Raw genomic sequence first — 18,008 nt, 5'->3', positions numbered from 1 at the left:
TTGAGAACCACTGATATAACAGATTGTCTATAGAAGACACATTTCAAAGTGTTATATTCCACTGTCTTTGTTTTGCAGAAATTTTGGGTTGTGTAGAGGTTGTAGAAAACTGTGAAACTGTTGAGAGAACTACCCTAGAAACAATACATTTTTTATAGAAATTTCCTGTTAAAAAACTGTTTAGAGTTTCCAAAATAACTGTTTACTTTCAGAAAACTTTAGCATCAGTGGAATGGCATAATAAGTTATAGGAGGCAATGAACATTTTGATGCTTCCCAGAGAATGTAATTATTTCCCCAATTCTCTATTTCAACTTTGAGATAGGACCAAAGTATTTGGTAATCATTTTGCAAAACTTTAAATTTAAAAACATTGAAATTAAGTGTTCTTATACTGCTAATACAACAGAGTCTGTTAAATCAAGGGCTGCGCTCTGGGGCATACCTATTAAGTACTACAAATACACTTAATTTGCTCTTCCGCCTAGAAAAATGAACAGCAAGTTAAAGGAAACTGGATTATTTTGGCTTGTTACTCAGTCTTTTCTGATGATTCCTATAGGATAGGCCACTTCAGCATTTTTTCATAGTTCTTTAAGGATTGAACTGCGGACATGACCTCAAGAGCTTCTCATAGAATTTTAGCTCATTCCTCCACCCTGCTCATTTTGCTCAAATGGCCTTACAGTTTGATCACATACCTTCAGAGTTCAGTGTAATAAGAGTAACATTGTTCCCAATACTTTGGCTTCCTAACTGGCCACTGTTGGAAACTGAGTCACTGGCCTCAGACCCGCTCTCTCCATCTTCATTGTGGCTGTCGTCGTGCCCTGGCACCTTCACCACAATGGTGTTCTGTCTACGACCCGGAACAGCACTGAGAAAGAAAAAAAGAATTCACAGTTTGGCAAAGCATGATTCTAGACTTAAAGAATGTAATATACTGTTACTAGTGCATTAAAAAATACTAACAACTTGATTTTTTACTGAGTATATGACTCTTCTAGTAAAAGCTAGTCTGTCTAGATTAAGAGCTACCTAGCTGAAAAGACTACAGTAGCAGAATAACCCTAAAACTGTTTGCATTCAGCAGGTGTTTTGACATCAAGTAATGAAATACATACTATATTTCTGCAAATTAAGTTAACATAAAACCCAAAAATATTTTGATAGTAACAAAAATTAATACACAAGAGGCTACACAAGAATTTTGTTTCTTCTTCTTCTCCCTGTAGGACATTAAATAAAAATAAAGCCATTTGCCTCTGGTTCAGATGAAGAACAATCTATAGAAAGCTGAATTGACTAATTTCCCTCCATTGCTTTTAGCTATTCAGTTAAGCAGCTTTAAATAAAATGTATATTCTATTAATTGTATGGCAAGAATGAACAGAAGACATCCCAACTGACTCCATCAGCCTCCAAAAAGAGCTAAGAAAGTTTATAGAAAGAGACATGTCCTTATACAGATGTCAGAAATTTTAACAATAACCCCAGCTTTCTAAAATAAATTTCCATGTGTTAACGTTATACAAATTGCATGAAAAAGCTACACATACTGATTCACAAATAAATTAAACACATTAAAAGATGAAAACCTTTTGTAAGTGTCAATATTTGTTTAAAAGTAAGTGCTGTTTGGCTTGCTTTATAGATACTATCTAATGTTAATTACTCAGAAGGTAGTTTGCTGTTTAAGTCTATCTGAAAATGTTATCAACAAAATGTCTATACACAACATGTAACCAATAAGTATAAAGAAACTTCTTTACATAACTGTTAAATTAGCATGGCTTGTTACTTCAAACAGTTTTCAATACAGAGCCTTTGTTTTCAAGTAATTAGTTCAAATCCAGCCTTGGCCAGAACAGAAGTGATAACAACAGATGGCCACTGAATGTCCTTTAGTTAATGAGTTGGTAGGTCTCAGTACAGTTCAAAGAGGACAAGAGTCCACATTGCGAAACCCAACACAATGGGCCCCCTCCTTGGAAAGCTCAGCATGGACGCCAAGGACTCAGTGGGCCAAAGAGACTGAATTAACCCTTCCCCTCAGAGATGCTCCCTCCACATCAACGTTGAGGCACTGCGCTGTACCTGTTCTGTTGATAGATGACTTTGTTTTTTAGGGCTGTCAATCTGGCCCTTTTCATTACTTTTGAATATTTTTTCCTCAGGCTCAGTTGCCTAGGATGTTCTTATTTTGCACTTGTAATTACAGTAGACAGACCTCTATTGGCTTTCCTGTAAGAAATGATGAAGTGTAGGGGAAGGATTGCAATTGTTGCTACTAACTTGCTAAGGATATTTTCCAGAGAATCCGCTGTTCTACTCAATGGCTCTTCCTGCCCAACCATCTTGGCTACTATTGAATTCTGCCGATCATTGTTCAGTATAACTGTAGTCTGTGGGACAACACTGCAAGACAAAAACAGAGAGAAATAGAATGTAAAGAAGCAAACCATTTTTAATACATTAACCCAGTCTTTGTATTTAAATGAACTCTTACACTAAAACTGAAAGGCTGTTTCTGGGTTTGTTTTTCCCCCATCCCCAACATCACAGCTGTTTACTATGTATCAAATGCTACAGCTTGTAATCCACATATTTGACATCCATACCGTTCCAAGGGATCGACTGCTTCACTGAAATTATTAACAGTCTGTTACCCCTTCCAGGGTGATAAAGAATTTACCAACTCAAGATAATCAGGAGGAAGTCTGTAAACAAAAGTTACTAAGAGCCCTCAAATTTCTGCTTTGGAGAATTACTACAAGGGTGAAGATTTTATAAGGTAAACCGGCAACAGTACAATAAAAAGCAACATTTTAATGGAATATTTCCCCCAAAGGAAAAGGAGGGGGAAAGCATTCTGCTGTAAACTGAGCTGATGGGCTTAACTGAGAAGACACCTGATCTTCTAACAAATCTGTTTGTTTTTTTTTAGGACATGGGGGCAGAACAGAGAAAAAGGAAAAGACTCTAATTTTAGTTACTGATGGGACTAGATCATTGTTTGTGTGCACTTAATGTTAAAAAAAAAACGGATAAGAATTCCATGATCCAAACAAAAAATGCACAGGGTAAAATTTTGGGTTAATATAAAAATAAAGGTAAAGTAAATAAAATTATTTGGCAGGCAGTTTATTATTTTAATTGGTTTCAGAGATTATCATCATCCTATTATTCTCATGCCATTACAAAATCTTTCAAAAGTACGCGATAGTTTTGGTGTGCAAAACTAAATGTTTTCATTATACTCAACAGTACACTTAAAACACACACACATTTTCCCCTGCTGGGGTGGCAAGGAGAAGACTAGATAATTTCTCATCACTGTACGCACTTTTTCTATTGTTTTTATTGGTCAACATCTGAAAAATATTACTGATATTTATTCATTTTTCTTAACTTTAGTCTGACATATATTACAATCACAGAAAAGAAATAACCTGAGCAATCCGATAACAGCAGTATTCTATCTATTTCAGCTCTAACATATTGTATGTGTGTGTGTATATGTATGTCTCCATATGCATGTGATGTCACCCCTTTCATGACTGGCCTACAGAGACGATAAGCCACATACTACAAGAACTAACAGTAAATTAAGGGAGTTGTTCTTCATCTCCATGATGGAGCTCTGTATTTATGAGCTAAAAGAACAGCATTCTAGCCCTACTGCCAAAGGATGTGTGTGTAATCTATGTATAATTGTATCTGTTGCCCATAACAAATGGGATTCATTATAGATTGACAACCATCTGTTGGATCTGAAGCCCTGTGAACCTCACATACTCTGGAGGGGGTTTAATTCAACTGTGAACAAGTACAGAATGTACTGGAACTTGTATGTGCCAACCCCAAACGTTTAAAATGAGTCAGGTCTCAAAAGATCACAAGACTGGCCTAAAATCATGAGATTGTTTTAAATAATGCATTTGAAATTTTTTAATTTGCTTTCTGGGTTCTGAATGTTTATGGTGCACTCAAGTCACATTTTCAAGCATTTCTCCTTGACTATGTAATTAGAATATTTTTTTATCTAACAAAACTCAGATTCTCATGTAATCTCTTGATTCCAGCAGCTGCAGTTTTAAGAAAGCACTGAATATCATGAGACTCTCAATAAAATCATGAAAGTTAGCAACACTAGAGCCCTGCTCTACCCACTCCTTCCCATTGCTTCCGGTCTCTGTTCCCCTCCTCTCCCATCTTTTATATGTACTACATGGTTATATTTTGAAGTTTATAAGAACAGATTGAGACTCTTTCAAGACATTTTATTTTTCTTTTAGACATTGTTCTTTTTATCATCACTTCCCCCATTTCCAATAAATTTTGAATGCATATTTAAAAGTGTCACTTACCAAGGCTTAATTTTTAATGGATACGCTGAATAATTAATTGCAGCTATAGAGATAAATGCAGTAAAATTAAGCTTCTATTTATGAAGTCCTCAGGCTTTCTTCCCACCACCCCAAAGTCTTAGAACTCAGAATTGATCTAAAATGGGAAAAACCCATTTTTAAAAAAAATAACTAATTCATTTTTAAGAGCATTTTAAAGTGTGCCTGATGGCATTTAGTTAACATAAGCCAACTTAAAAATGAACAGAGCAGAAACACCCTGATATAAGCCATTAACATTGGATTTAAGAGCCACACAGTGTTTTGGCTCCTCAGTGAATTTTGCTTTGTCAATACACTGCAGTTTTTTGTTTGCCCCACCTTTTCTGCAATAGCACCGCAGCCTGCTCATTGTTGCTTTATTCAGTGTTTCTGTCTGAGGCCAAATTCATCCCCCGTAAAAGCCCATGAAATCAGTGGTCTTACACTAGGGATGATTTTGGCTAAATGGGTCAAATGGAATATAAGTAGTGAGGTGAAAGCACGGTGATTCAGATTTTAAGCCACTATACTCCTTGTATGGCCACTAAACATGCTTTTGTTGAAAAAGTGCTGTATATCTCGGTGCACACACAGACTTATACAGACACCATGTACAATTACCATGATTAACCTTATAAGCAAGAAGCTGCCAAATTGTGTCTATTATGTTATCCTTTAGGAACTAAATAGTTGTTCCGCTTCAACAATTGCTGGGGACAACAGTCTCTCTGGGAAGGAAACTGGGTCACAGCAAAACCAAAACCAAACAAAAAAAGCTAGAAAGAGGCTCTATCTGCAAGCACTTAACCCAGGGTTACTAATCCAGACACAGATTTATTAACCCTTTGGAACTGGCTAATTTAGCGGTGTGGGGAGGCTACATCTGGTTTCAGAACAACAGTAGGCAGCTCCCCCATCTAGTGCCAGGAAATACTGGTGGTAGATAGAGAACATGGAAACAGAAACCTTTCATCTACTAGTTCAAAGACACTGGTATTACTCATTGAATTTGACATGGGTCCTAAATATGAAGAAGTTTACAATTCTTAATGCATTCTACCATTCCTGAGGAGCGAAGCTGTTGAGGGCAATCCATGTCCGGAGGAGGAGGCCGTCCTTTAGGTAACCTGGTTCCTGTCCATTCAGAACCTCAAAAATAACTTGATCGAGATCTTAAATTTAGATCAGTGTCCTACAGGGCAGCCACCAGAGTGGCTGATGGGCTCTTGGCAATGCATGTTGCTGAGGTAGGCTGCTGTACTTTATACCAGATGAAGTTTATTCTGGGCTGATGTTTTCAAGCCCAAGCAATTACCTATTTGGGAGATAAAGGAGTTTATGATTTAGGCCACTTTACCAATCTGCAAGCATAATGACTTTTTAAAGAGACAACAGTTACACACCAAGGCCTCAATCCTGCAAGTTGCTCCACACCGGAGGCCCCCTTGCATGGAGTTTCACTGAAATCCATGGGAAACTACACAGGCACAAGAGTGTGCCTTCATAGATCAGTTTGTGGAATCAAGCCCCTTTACAAACACTCCTCCATCCTCCCAGATGCTATCGCTTTTTTATTAAAATAAACAAATCACAATACCACAGCATTCCGAACAGCTATCTACAGAACCATTCTCAATGAGGATTCAATTCTGCACTTGCAAGAGGGAAAAAAAATGAAAAATCTAGAAGAGAACAGGACCTTCAGATCAAGGTTTTCAGGGACAACATGAAGAAGTCTGCACAATACCTACAAAACTACCAACAAGCTCTACACCAGGTCAAAAGATTGAAAAAAAATGGGTTTGTTTTGTCTGGAGAAGAGAAGACTGAGAAGGGACATGATAACAATTTTTATGTACATAAAATGTTATTACAAGGAGAAGGGAGAAATATTGTTCTCTTTAACCTCTGAGGATAGGACAAGGAGCAATGCGTGTAAATTGGAGCAAGGGCAGTTTAGGTTGGACATTAGGAAAAACTTCCTGTCAGGGTGGTTAAGCACTGGAATAAATTGCCTAGGGAAGTTCTGGAATCTCCATCATTGGAGATTTTTAAGAGCAGGTTAGACAAACATCCGTCAGAGAGGGTCTAGATAATACTTATTCCTGCCTTGGGTGCAGGGAACTGGACTAGAAGACCTCATGAGGTCCCTTCCAGTCCTACAATTCTATGAAAATCCTGGGCACAGCCAGCCTTAGGAGATCTGAGAGAGGAAAATATTATAACATTTTATTATAAGGTTCTTTGTAATTTCTTCTTGCTCCCTCTCATCTCTAGATAGTCCTCTGAAAATTGTTCCTCTTCCATAGTTAAGAAGGAAGCAGAATAAACAGACTAAATATTCAGTGCAGAAACTGACAGAGCTTTTCAGAAGCTGCACATTCATCAATGAAGACAAATAATAATGTGACGTTTATTCCTGTGTTAATATAGAAAGATCAACTAGCAATAGGAAGAATGAGACAACTCTCATTGTCAGCATATACACTTCTGGGGACAGATTAGGGAGTTGAGGAAGTATGGAAAAAGAATACTCATAGCTATTTTTGGGTGCTCTGAATACAATAAAAATGTCCTTCAAAAAAAAAAATACATTGTCTGTAGGTAAATACATATTTATGGATTAGGGAAAAAAAACAAAACAATTTACCAAGTCAACAATCCATGACACCTCCCAACAAAGTATTATTTATACAAGTAATGAACATGAAAATTAATGATTTTCAAGTAATATAATTATTTTCAAATATTTATATTTTAGTCTCTGACTTTAAAAAAAGAACACACACACAAAAGAACCTTGTATACTTTGTAAAGGAAGGTTCCTGCCAAAGGTAATTCTTAACTCGGAAAATGTATGACTCATATCCATCAGTCTCAGCTGTTGTTTTTTCTTGGACAATCACCTTTCAGTCATACAGAATGCAGACAATAAAAGAAGGTAACTTTTGGTACCCCCAAAACCAATGTTTCCTCCCCTTCCCAGATCAGTATTCTAATTAGGAGAGAAAAATAAAACAGTAGGAACCAACTGACATTTCGTCTCCCATAAGGTACAAGATCAAGAGTTTCTCCAGATGGATGGAAATGAGTTACGGAAAAACTGAGACAGGAACGTTTCAGACATGCAGTTTTTCTTCTTGCATCCTTAGACACACTTATATAGACTGATGAGATATTTATAGCACAACTCCAACTGGTAAGGAAAGTAGGATGGGCGGAGGGAGACTTACACAGCCTCATGTTTTGACAGACTCTTTGAGCCTACTCTGCATGTACAATCCCACATATGCATGCATAAATCAGAGAACTGCACCCACAAGCAGACAAATAAGTAAGGTACAAGAAAACATTTTTAAAATTTAACTTTCTTTATCTACATCTTTTTTCTTTCGCTGGTACCCGAGTGCATCTTTAAGAAGAATATCTGTTCTTACAGATCTTTTCACTTCTTCTGATCAGCAGATTACTGGGGGTTTTTTTATCTTGGTCAACACTGCTTTCATTCACAGGGTCCTTCTACTCTAGGCTGATCTTTGTGACAGGAATTGTAGGTGCACTTGAGATTTCCCAACTACCAGTGAGTGGGGAAATCCCTGACTTGGGGATTTGCATTACTGTATGGATGGATGCAAAGCAATGAACAAATTCAATTCTTTTTTTTAAAATCTGGTCCCGAAAGTCCCAGAGAGGAAAGATCATGAGAATGAATGCATCATGCACTAAGGTAAAGGAAAATATCAGGCTGATGTCTAGAAGATGAGGTGTCAAAAGCTCCATATGGACAGACATTCAGAACTGATTCTTGTCATTTACATCTCTCATCCCCCGGCCACACCTGACTGTCATCCAGAACTATAATTTTATTCATAAAATGTAACAAGGGTTCAGTCATTGAAAATTATCTTTGGGTCCCTAGCATCTGGAGTATCACAGAATGCCAGACTTTATAAAGAGCATTTATGATTAGGTTCTTTACAGACAGAGGCCAAAGTACACCAGCCATCATCCCAGAGCGACTTATGTATTTAACAGATTTATGAAGGTGTAGGCAATTGACAGTACAAAAAGGTAAATAAAAAAAAGCATGTATTAAAACATAATGTAACATTTTAAGCATTCTGATATTTTCAGCTCAAATATATAAGTCAGAACCAGAGATTTTCCAAATTACAAAAGACATTTATGCAGAGTTTATGTACAAAGGCTGGTGTTAATTTTGAACTGGCTGACAAACACACAGAGATGATTTACTGGTTTCAAGACAAATTTCACCAACCAATGAGGAAAACTGTTTAAACAAAGTCTGTTGTGGTTTATTGTTCTCTGAGGGATGCCATTTAACACGTTGTCATGGTCCACTGTACCACTCATAAATGAAAATTTCAAAATGTTTACCTACTAAGCCATAGTAAGATAATGGTGCAAGGGACCCAAGGATCCTACTACCACCACCAAAAAAAAAAAGGCTGGTTACTTAAGGGAGTTTAAAATACCTGTGTGTCGATAACTATAACTGTCACACATTTTCTTTATTACTCCTGTTATTTTTAACACAACTGAAGTGCTTTGAAAATTAAATTTACAGCAATATGTGGTCTCCAAAGAACCCTTTGGCCTCAGCTCTTGAGTGGTGATATAGAGAAATAGAAAAAAAAACAGTAGCTCTGGACAGTGTTACAACTGACATAGGCAGAGTGTAAGAAAACTGGGCTATTTTAAAACAATCAGAAATTGTATTAACTCCTTTAACTATTAACATTCTACTGTTATGCACAGTCAGGTAAAGGGTATAAAAATAGAATAATATATACTACTAACTTGTAACTTAACGTGAACAAAACCTGTTTTTATATATATAAATGTAAAAATTAAAGTAACTAAATCTTTGACCCAAACATAAAAAGAAATGTATGGTCGTTAACCATCCCCTGAGCCTTAAATTTCTGAGTTATGACCAGGTAATGCAGCCCATTGAAGATCATATGCCACTAGGGATCAGAAAGGTTGATCTCATCCTCACCAGCTTTCCCACTAAGGAAGAGGTATACATAATTCTTCATAGGAAAGGAGTTGGTCAGACTTACCTGGATTACAGATCAAGAGTACAGAATGGTATACTGGCTCCTGGTACTGGAATAGGAAATATATGATAAGAAGAGTGGAGGACACTGCAGAATGAAGGTAGACTTCCAAAAATTACAGTCCATATGGAAACAAAAAAGGCAAGAAAAGGAAGACAGGATAAGAGGGCAAATTTACAAACATATTCAGGTGCCTGAAGATACAGATAGCAGGTTAGGCACTTTTATGAATCCCACTAGGCACCTATCTGCTAAATGCTTTTGTAAATCTGGCCAAGATCATAGAATCATAGAATATCAGGGTTGGAAGGAACCTCAGGAGGTCATCTAGTCCAACCCTCTGCTCAAAGCAGGACCAATCCCCAACGAAATCATCCCAGCCAGGGCTTTGCCAAACCTGACCTTAAAAATATCTAAGGAAGAAGATTCCACCACCTCCCTAGGTAACGCATTCCAGTGTTTCACCACCCTCCTAGTGAAAAAGTTTTTCCTAATATCCAACCTAAACCTCCCGCACTGCAACTTGAGACCATTACTCCTTGTTCTGTCCTCAGCTACCACTGAGAACAGTCTAGATCCATCCTCTTTGGAACCCCCTTTCAGGTAGTTGAAAGCAGCTATCAAATCCCCCCTCATTCTTCTCTTCCGCAAACTAAACAATCCCAGTTCCCTCAGCCTCTCCTCATAAGTCATGTGTTCAGTACCTTAATCATTTTTGTTGCCCTCCACTGGACTCTTTCCAATTTTTCCACATCCTTCTTGTAATGTGGGACCCAAAACTGGACACAGTACTTCAGATGAGGCCTCACCAATGTCGAATAGAGGGGAACACATCCCTAGATCTGCTGGCAATGCCCCTACTTATACATCCCAAAATGCCATTGGCCTTCTTGGCAACAAGGGCACACTGTTGACTCATATCCAGCTTCTCGTCCACTGTAACCCCTAGGTCCTTTTCTGCAGAACTGCTGCCGAGCCATTCGGTTCCTAGTCTGTAGCGGTGCATGGGATTCTTCCATCCTAAGTGCAGGACTCTGCACTTGTCCTTGTTGAACCTCATCAGATTTCCTTTGGCCCAATCCTCTAATTTGTCTAGGTCCCTCTGAATCCTATCCCTACCCTCCAGCGTATCTACCTCTCCTCCCAGTTTAGTGTCATCTGCAAACTTGCTGAGGGTGCAATCCACACCATCCTCCAGATCATTTATGAAGATATTGAACAAAACCAGCCCCAGGACCGACCCTTGGGGCACTCCACTTGATACCGGCTGCCAACTAGACATGGAGTGGAAATCTGGCAACTGGAGTGAAACAAGGACAGTGAAGAGGAACTTCTTTGATTCACTGAGTGAGAGAAAAGAACGACTGACAAGAGAGACCAGCATAGAGGAGCATTCTAGGTTCACAGAATATTGGACTACCTTTGAGAAAGAAGATGTGCTTATATTTGCTAGTCTCCACCTCAAAATAGTATAGTTTTTATTGTGGTAGCGCAGAATCATAGAAATGTAGGGCTGGAAGGAACCTCAAGAGGTCATCTAGTCCAACCCTCTGCACTGAGAGCCAAGTACACCTACACCATCTCTGACAGGTGTTTGTCTAACCTGTTAAAATCATCCAATGATAGGGATTCCACAACATCCTGTGGAAGCCTATTCTAATGCTCAACTATCCTTATAGTTAGAAAGCTTTTGCTGATATCTAACCTAAATCTCCCTTGCTACATATTAAGCCCATTACTTCTTGTCCTACCTTCAGTGGACATGGAGAACAATTGTTTGCAGAGTTGTTATATCCTGGGCCCAAACACAGCTATGAGAGAGACAAGGTGGATGAGGTAATATCTTTTATTGGAACAACTTCTGTGGGTGAAAGAGACACGCTTTCAAGCTGTACAAAGACCTAAAGAAAAGCTCCGTGTAGCTCAAAAGCGTGTCTCTTTCACCAAGAGAAGTTGCTCCTATAAAAGACATTCCCTCACCCATCTTGTCTCTCTCATGGAGAACAATTGAGAACCATCTTCTTTGTATCAGCCCTTATCATATTTTCAGGTCCCTCCTCAGTCTACTTTTCTCAAGACTAGATATGCCCAGTTTTTTTAACCTTTTCTCATTTTTGAATCTATAGCTATGAGCCCAACATATAACAAAAAGGCAGTTCCTGCGTCAAAGAGCTTCACACGCAAGGAGTACAACAAACAGCAAGAACTAAAAGTGATCTGATGGGCATGCCACAAACCTATCAGCTGATTCACATAACCAAAATATCAACATAGATGCATATCATTTGCACAAGTAAAAAAAGCGAAGAAGCAAAAGGCTGGTTACACACCTTAGATTTCAAAAGTATCTGCAGTGTCAGACAGATACAACTAAACAGAATGTGATAGCAAAATTATTCAGGTAAGGAAACAAGGAATGAAACCGAAGCGGCAACACAGAACATATAAGTTATCATTCATCAAGAGTGTAGAAGAGAGAAAATGAAAAATTCCTGCACCAATTCTCAAGGTATCTTGAAACTACAGTTTACAATATTCATGGGAGACTTTAACTACCCAGACTTCTCCTGGGCAAAAAATACAGCCATGGTTCTAAGTAATGCAGACTTTACTATCTAAAAAGGACATACGCCTATCAAGGGACAAATTATCTTGGGTACTAATACTCACATAAATTTGATTACATCTGTGCTTATTTTTCAAAATTATCCACAGATTTCCAGTGCCTCAGTGAATGGTATTGCATTAACTGGACAATTTTTATTCCTGTCATGCCATTAATATCCTCAATTTGAGGGCTTTTTAGCCAACATCTCTGTTATCGTCAGAGGGAGCCATTGTATTCAAAAAAACACCAAGGAGAGAAGAAATAAGAAAAGTCAACAGTTGCACAACCTGAGCCCACTACATCCAGAGCTTATTTTTAAATATGTTCCTTCAAAACTGTTTAATGAGGTTTCTCTGGACTAAGGTAATACACAAAAGGCCCAATGAATACTGTACTTGCTTTAAACATTATGTTCACATTGGTATATATTTTTATATATTCTATTTTTAGAAGAATATTTTTACTCCTAGATCAAAGATTTGTGTAAAGCTTCAATACTACTCAGTGACTCATTAGTATGATTACATGCCAGGCGGTTTTAATGTCTGCTGCACAGCTCACCGTGCAACTGACTTACCCAGGGAAAAACAATTTTATACAGTAGTCTTCGAAGGAAAGCACCAGGAAAAGTGGAGCAATTGAAGACAGAGTGTGAGAATGAAGATGGAATAACAAATATGTGCAGCATTTATAAAGACAATTTAACCACATAAGTCCCGGATATTATTATAGGAAGGTACTTTATTTTTCATATTTAACCATGAAGGTATCCACAGTTAGCACCATGATAATGCATCATCCTCATTTTATAAAATGGTTAATTATGCTGCCATTCCAGCACACATGCGCATGTGTGTGCACGCGCACACACACACACACACACACACACCCCTACCTACCTCTTAAGGTACTCAGTTTTAAAACAAAAATAACTTTTTAGAGAAGTTATGTGCAGTTTTCCTGTCAGTTTCTCATACTTCTCCCTTCAGTATGGAACAAAGAGGGTGGGATAAAGATGTATGAAAACGCACAGTGCTACAGAAAGGAAAAAGTCTATTTGGAAAGTCTTTCAGATTCCAAATAATCTGTGTTTTACATTTGGTAGTGTATCATTAAAATGGCATCAACTGCCAACTAAAGCATATGGCACTACACCAATCTCTTGTACAGACCTTGCTGAAGTTGTGCTGTCTCACCCTATTCATTAAAGTTCTGAACCCACTTCTCCCAAAGAAATTAAATGAAATCCACCAAAGACACAGTCTTTGGCCATATTACTTCTTCCTTTTTTTTAGAAACCTAAACTTTAAATATTACTTTAATTAAATTACGAGATCAGACCATTCGTTTTCTGGCAGATATTTGTAATGGGTGACATATGTTATAGACACCTTACTCTGGTGTAATTCATAATTTGCACATTTATTTACAACTTGGACATTATGTACCTAATGCCCGCCAAAGAGGGATGAAAGTTAATCCCCTTCAGTCATGATTTGGTAACATGATCTCTTCTGATTCACCTTTTTTATGGTACCTTAGTTGCAAGTACCCTGATTTATACGATGAATTTCAAGGAAGGTTGCTTTTAAAAATTGGTTCTTAACTTGATTCTGCATTTTCATAAAGATGTTTGGCAATACATTCTAAACTCTCAATGATGGAAGCTCAAATTAATATATAAGGCTTTTCTGCCCCCTTCTGTTTATTATAAACTTAATATATTATAGCCCAATCAATCAATACCCAGTGTATAACATATGCTCCCAAGATATGGTTGTATTGCTTTCAAATGTATATCACAATTTTTAGGGCTACGTTATAATATTATCTTGAATAGTCACTCTTCTTCACTTTAGAAATACTCAAGGAAGCGATTTCTATTGATGATTTTACATAACAGGCATTGCAGCCACTATTCTAAATAGTTTATATTGTTGAGATAAAAATTACATTAACTAGGCTGAACAACTTCCTCCTTCTATTTACTTGGACAGAGGGAGAAACAAATTAATAAATGAAGGGGACTGTCTTGAACTATTCTCCCAAGTCAGTCACATCTAACACCTGGCTAATGTAAGTGTTTAAACTCATGACTTGTTAACATTCACAGAATCCAATAATTGATGGGGGTACTAGGATTTACCCACAAATCCTCTAATCCAATCCTGTGCTTTTGTTTTTTAATCCAAGTATTTTATGTCTTTACCAGGGTGGATAAAAATCAATAATTTTTTTTAAATAAAAAAATTTGATTTTTTTTTTATTTAAATCGGGGTTTTTTTAATAAAATGCTTTTGAGGAAAAAACCTATCTAAAGACAATTTTAATTAAGATACATTATAGCTCAAAGATATCTCATGATGGAATAGGGATTATAAATTCTAATTCTACAGTATGAGACACTATATTCATGTAATTTTTAGGAAAAGTTTTATAAATGAGTTCCAATAGTTCATGGATTAGGGACCCAATCTTATGGGGTTCCACAGGCTTCTGTATAGATTATTTAGGTTAATCTTTCTATCTACCCAATGGGACTCAGTGCTCAGTCTAGAAGATACCATCAGAGATGCTTAGTTTTGCAGGTCTCGAACTGTGGATTTGTGTCTTCTGAGATAACATGCCTGTTAACAGCAAAAATGTTTTAAAATAAATAAATAATATATAGAAGTGAGAAACAACAGACCTCAACTCTATTATCCCTCTGCAAATCTGTGTACAGAGCGTCAATCCCTTACCTCTCTCTAAAAGTGCAAAGTTTCAAAAAGTTCAATGAACAGAAGATTGTTGGGGGCAGAATAGATCTGGACAAGGAGAAGAAGTCTGGAGACAAATGTGAGAAGCGAGGGACATATGCTTGATTTGTTAAAATATTATATGTTTGCTGTTGAAGAAAAAATCCAGAATACACAACATTGTTGTTTTAGTTAAATAAAACAATTTATATGTCTGTCTGATGATGTTCTCCTCCTAATACAGCGTGGCAAGAAAATCCTCCAAATATTAATGATTAACCTGTTGAATTGGAAATAGTTCACCTCCCAATGACTTCATAAATATCTGCTTCAATTACCTGTGGTAAATGAAATAACCAAATAATCATCCATTATTGATATAGCTGTAAAACTAATCTGAAAAATTTTCAAAATAAATCACTGTTTAAAAATGCATAGTGTGTACCTTCTAAAAATGAAATCTACATCTATCTTTATCTGAGCTCTGAAGAACATGTATTAAGGTTATAAGAACCAACAAGAATGCACTTTTATGCAGAAAACCATGATTAAATCGAGTCTTCCTGAGTAGTGACTTAAATCAAATGCACCCTGATCTCTACACTTCTACTGTATGTTCTTAGAAATCAGTCACACTACCAAACCTTTATTAATGAAAGCTGGAGGCATTTGTTCTTGATTTTCATCCTCAGGCCACTTATAACCAAACTAGATTCATTTCTGAGAGGTCAAGATCAATTGTTTATGTGTTTGTGTTCAGCACTCTGTTGTTTCTTGGTGCACTATTATAAATATCTGTGTGTTGCATTATAAAACAGACCTTTGCGCTTCTGTAAATTCCTTTATTTATCGTTAAGATTATTTTCTCAGATTTCTTTTTCCTTTAAAAAATAATAAAATCAGTCTAAGTCTAAAGCTTGCAGAGATTTTATTAAGTCGGGTTTATGTTAAGTTCATGTTACTGAAAAGTTTCACTGGACAGTATTAAATTTGATTAAAAAAATTAAAGTAATATCTTCTTTTAAAAGTAGGTTTTTGTTTTATACCTGATTAAAAGTCAAGCCCAAAATAAAAAATGTCAACTCCAATCTGTTCTTAGTTTTTAATCTTTCAAATGCTTGAAGCCATCATTAATAAACTGCCACCTGAATCATCCAACAACCATTCACAATATTTCATTAGAAACCATTTAACTAATAGCAATTGGCTTAGGAAATGTGAATCAACCCAGGTCAGATCTCAGTCAGGTCTTCTTCTCAAAATGTTTTGACAGATGAATTCAGCAACATATTTGTATAAATTATTGTATTCCTCTCTTAAATGCAGATGAAATTTTGCTATTAAGTGACAGGTTTCAGAGTAGCAGCCGTGTTAGTCTGTATTCGCAAGAAGAAAAGGAGTACTTGTGGCACCTTAGAGACTAACCAATTTATCTGAGCATAAGCTTTCGTGAGCTACAGCTCACTTCATCGGATGCATCCTATGAAGTGAGCTGTAGCTCACGAAAGCTTATGCTCTAATAAATTGGTTAGTCTTTAAGGTGCCACAAGTACTCCTTTTCTTTTTGTTATTAAGTGGTTATTTTAATTGACCTTGTGAAACTCAACACTAAACATTTACATTGGAAGTTATATGTTTTCCTGGACTTGTGATATCCTGACACCTAATTACTGCATACTTGGCTCCTTAACATCTTAGTGCAACAATAGTAGAAAAGACAGTTACCTTTTCCATAACTGGTGTTCTTCAAGATGTGTTGCTCATGTCCATTCCATATTAGGTGTGTGTGTTCACCACATGCACCAGTGCCGGAAGTTTTTCCCTTAGCAGTATCCGTAGGGGACTGGCTCTGGTGCCCTCTGGAGTGGTGCCCGCATGATGCGGTATAAGGGGCACTGCCAGCTCCCCCACCCTCTGTTCCTTCTTGCCAGAAACTCCGAGGGTGGGGAAGGAGGGCAGGTCAGGGAATGGACATGAGCAACATATCTCCAAGTGCTTGCTCATGTCCATTCCATATTAGCTGACTCCCAAGCAGTACCCCTATAGGCAGATAGGAGTTCACGGACATGTAGATTGCAACACAGCTCAGTCGAACCCAGCATCGTCTCTGGCCCGCTGAGTGATGGCATAATGAGTGGTAAACGTGTGGACAGAGGACCACGTCGTGGCTCTACAGATGTCCTGGATAGGGATGTGCGCCAAGAAGGCTGCCGAGGATGCCTGAGCTCTAGTAAAGTAGGCTCTGACAATCAGCAGCTGCAGGACCCCCACAAGATCGTAACATGTCCATATGCAAGAGGTGAACAAGTTGGAAATACTCTGTGAGGACACCGGAAGGCCCTTCATCCTATCCACTGTGGCAATGAAGAGTTACAGAAAGACTTGGTACATTCTACGTAAAAAGCCAGGCCCCTTCGGATGTCCAGGGCGTGCAGCCGCTTCTCTTCACTGGTCTTGTGCAGCTTAGGACAGAACACTGAGAAGATGATGTCATATGGAAAGTAGACACCACCTTCTGCAGAAGGCCAGGTGAGACCTCTGCTGGACCTTGTCTTTGTAAAATACCATGTACGGCAGTTCTGAGGTCAAGGCTTTAATCTCAGAGACTCCCCTCACTGATGTCACCACCACCAGGACAGCAACCTTCCATGACAGGTGGGAAAGGGAGCAGGAACCTAGCGGCTCAAAAGGCAGGCCTCTGAGCCTGGAGGGGACCAAGTTAAGATGCCGCTGTGGGACGGGGTCCATACCTGCGAAAAGAGTCTCTCGAGGCCTCTCAAGAATCTGACCGTCATATCAGAACACATCGTCTGCCCCTGGATTGGTAGGTGAAAAGTGGAGATGGCTGCAAGATGTTCTAATGGAAGAGTGTGCCAGACCATGGTTCCTCAAATGAAGCAGGTAGTCTAGGATAGACTGTATGGAAGAGCGCAAGGGAGAGATGCAATGCACGAACGTCCAGCAGGAAAACCTTAACCAGACTGAGTTACCCGGCCAAGTGGATGAGAGCTTCCTGCTTCCCAGGAGGACCTGCTGGACCTCATCTGAGAAGCTCCGCTCCTCCAGGTTCAGCCAAGCAGCATCCACGCCAAGAGGTGGAGGGACACGAGGTTGGGGTGCAGGAGCCGCCCGTGGTCCTGTGACAGCAGGTCCGGTCGGTTGGGCAGGGGCCAGGGAGACGCCACTG

At 38.3% G+C, this 18,008-nt stretch overlaps 1 protein-coding gene across 3 annotated transcripts in view; it reads right to left on the bottom strand.

Annotated features, from left to right (window-relative positions):
- BANP (BTG3 associated nuclear protein) overlaps positions 1 to 18,008 on the bottom strand; it is a 272,200-nt gene that overhangs the window by 180,782 nt on the left and 73,410 nt on the right. For all 3 annotated transcript variants that reach the window (XM_084644987.1, XM_084644986.1, XM_084644988.1), the window contains 2 exons: positions 2,296 to 2,418; positions 702 to 877 (listed from right to left, as the gene is read on the bottom strand). In XM_084644987.1, the coding sequence (XP_084501113.1) occupies positions 702 to 877; positions 2,296 to 2,418 (299 nt within the window). The remainder of the gene's footprint in view (positions 1 to 701; positions 878 to 2,295; positions 2,419 to 18,008) is intronic.

Source organism: Lepidochelys olivacea, assembly GCF_965140295.1.
Source record: "Lepidochelys olivacea isolate rLepOli2 genome assembly, chromosome: 12".
In the NCBI taxonomy this organism is placed as follows: domain Eukaryota; kingdom Metazoa; phylum Chordata; order Testudines; family Cheloniidae; genus Lepidochelys; species Lepidochelys olivacea.
The sequence above is the reverse complement of the archived record's forward strand: the minus strand, read 5'-3'. Positions and strand labels throughout refer to the sequence as shown.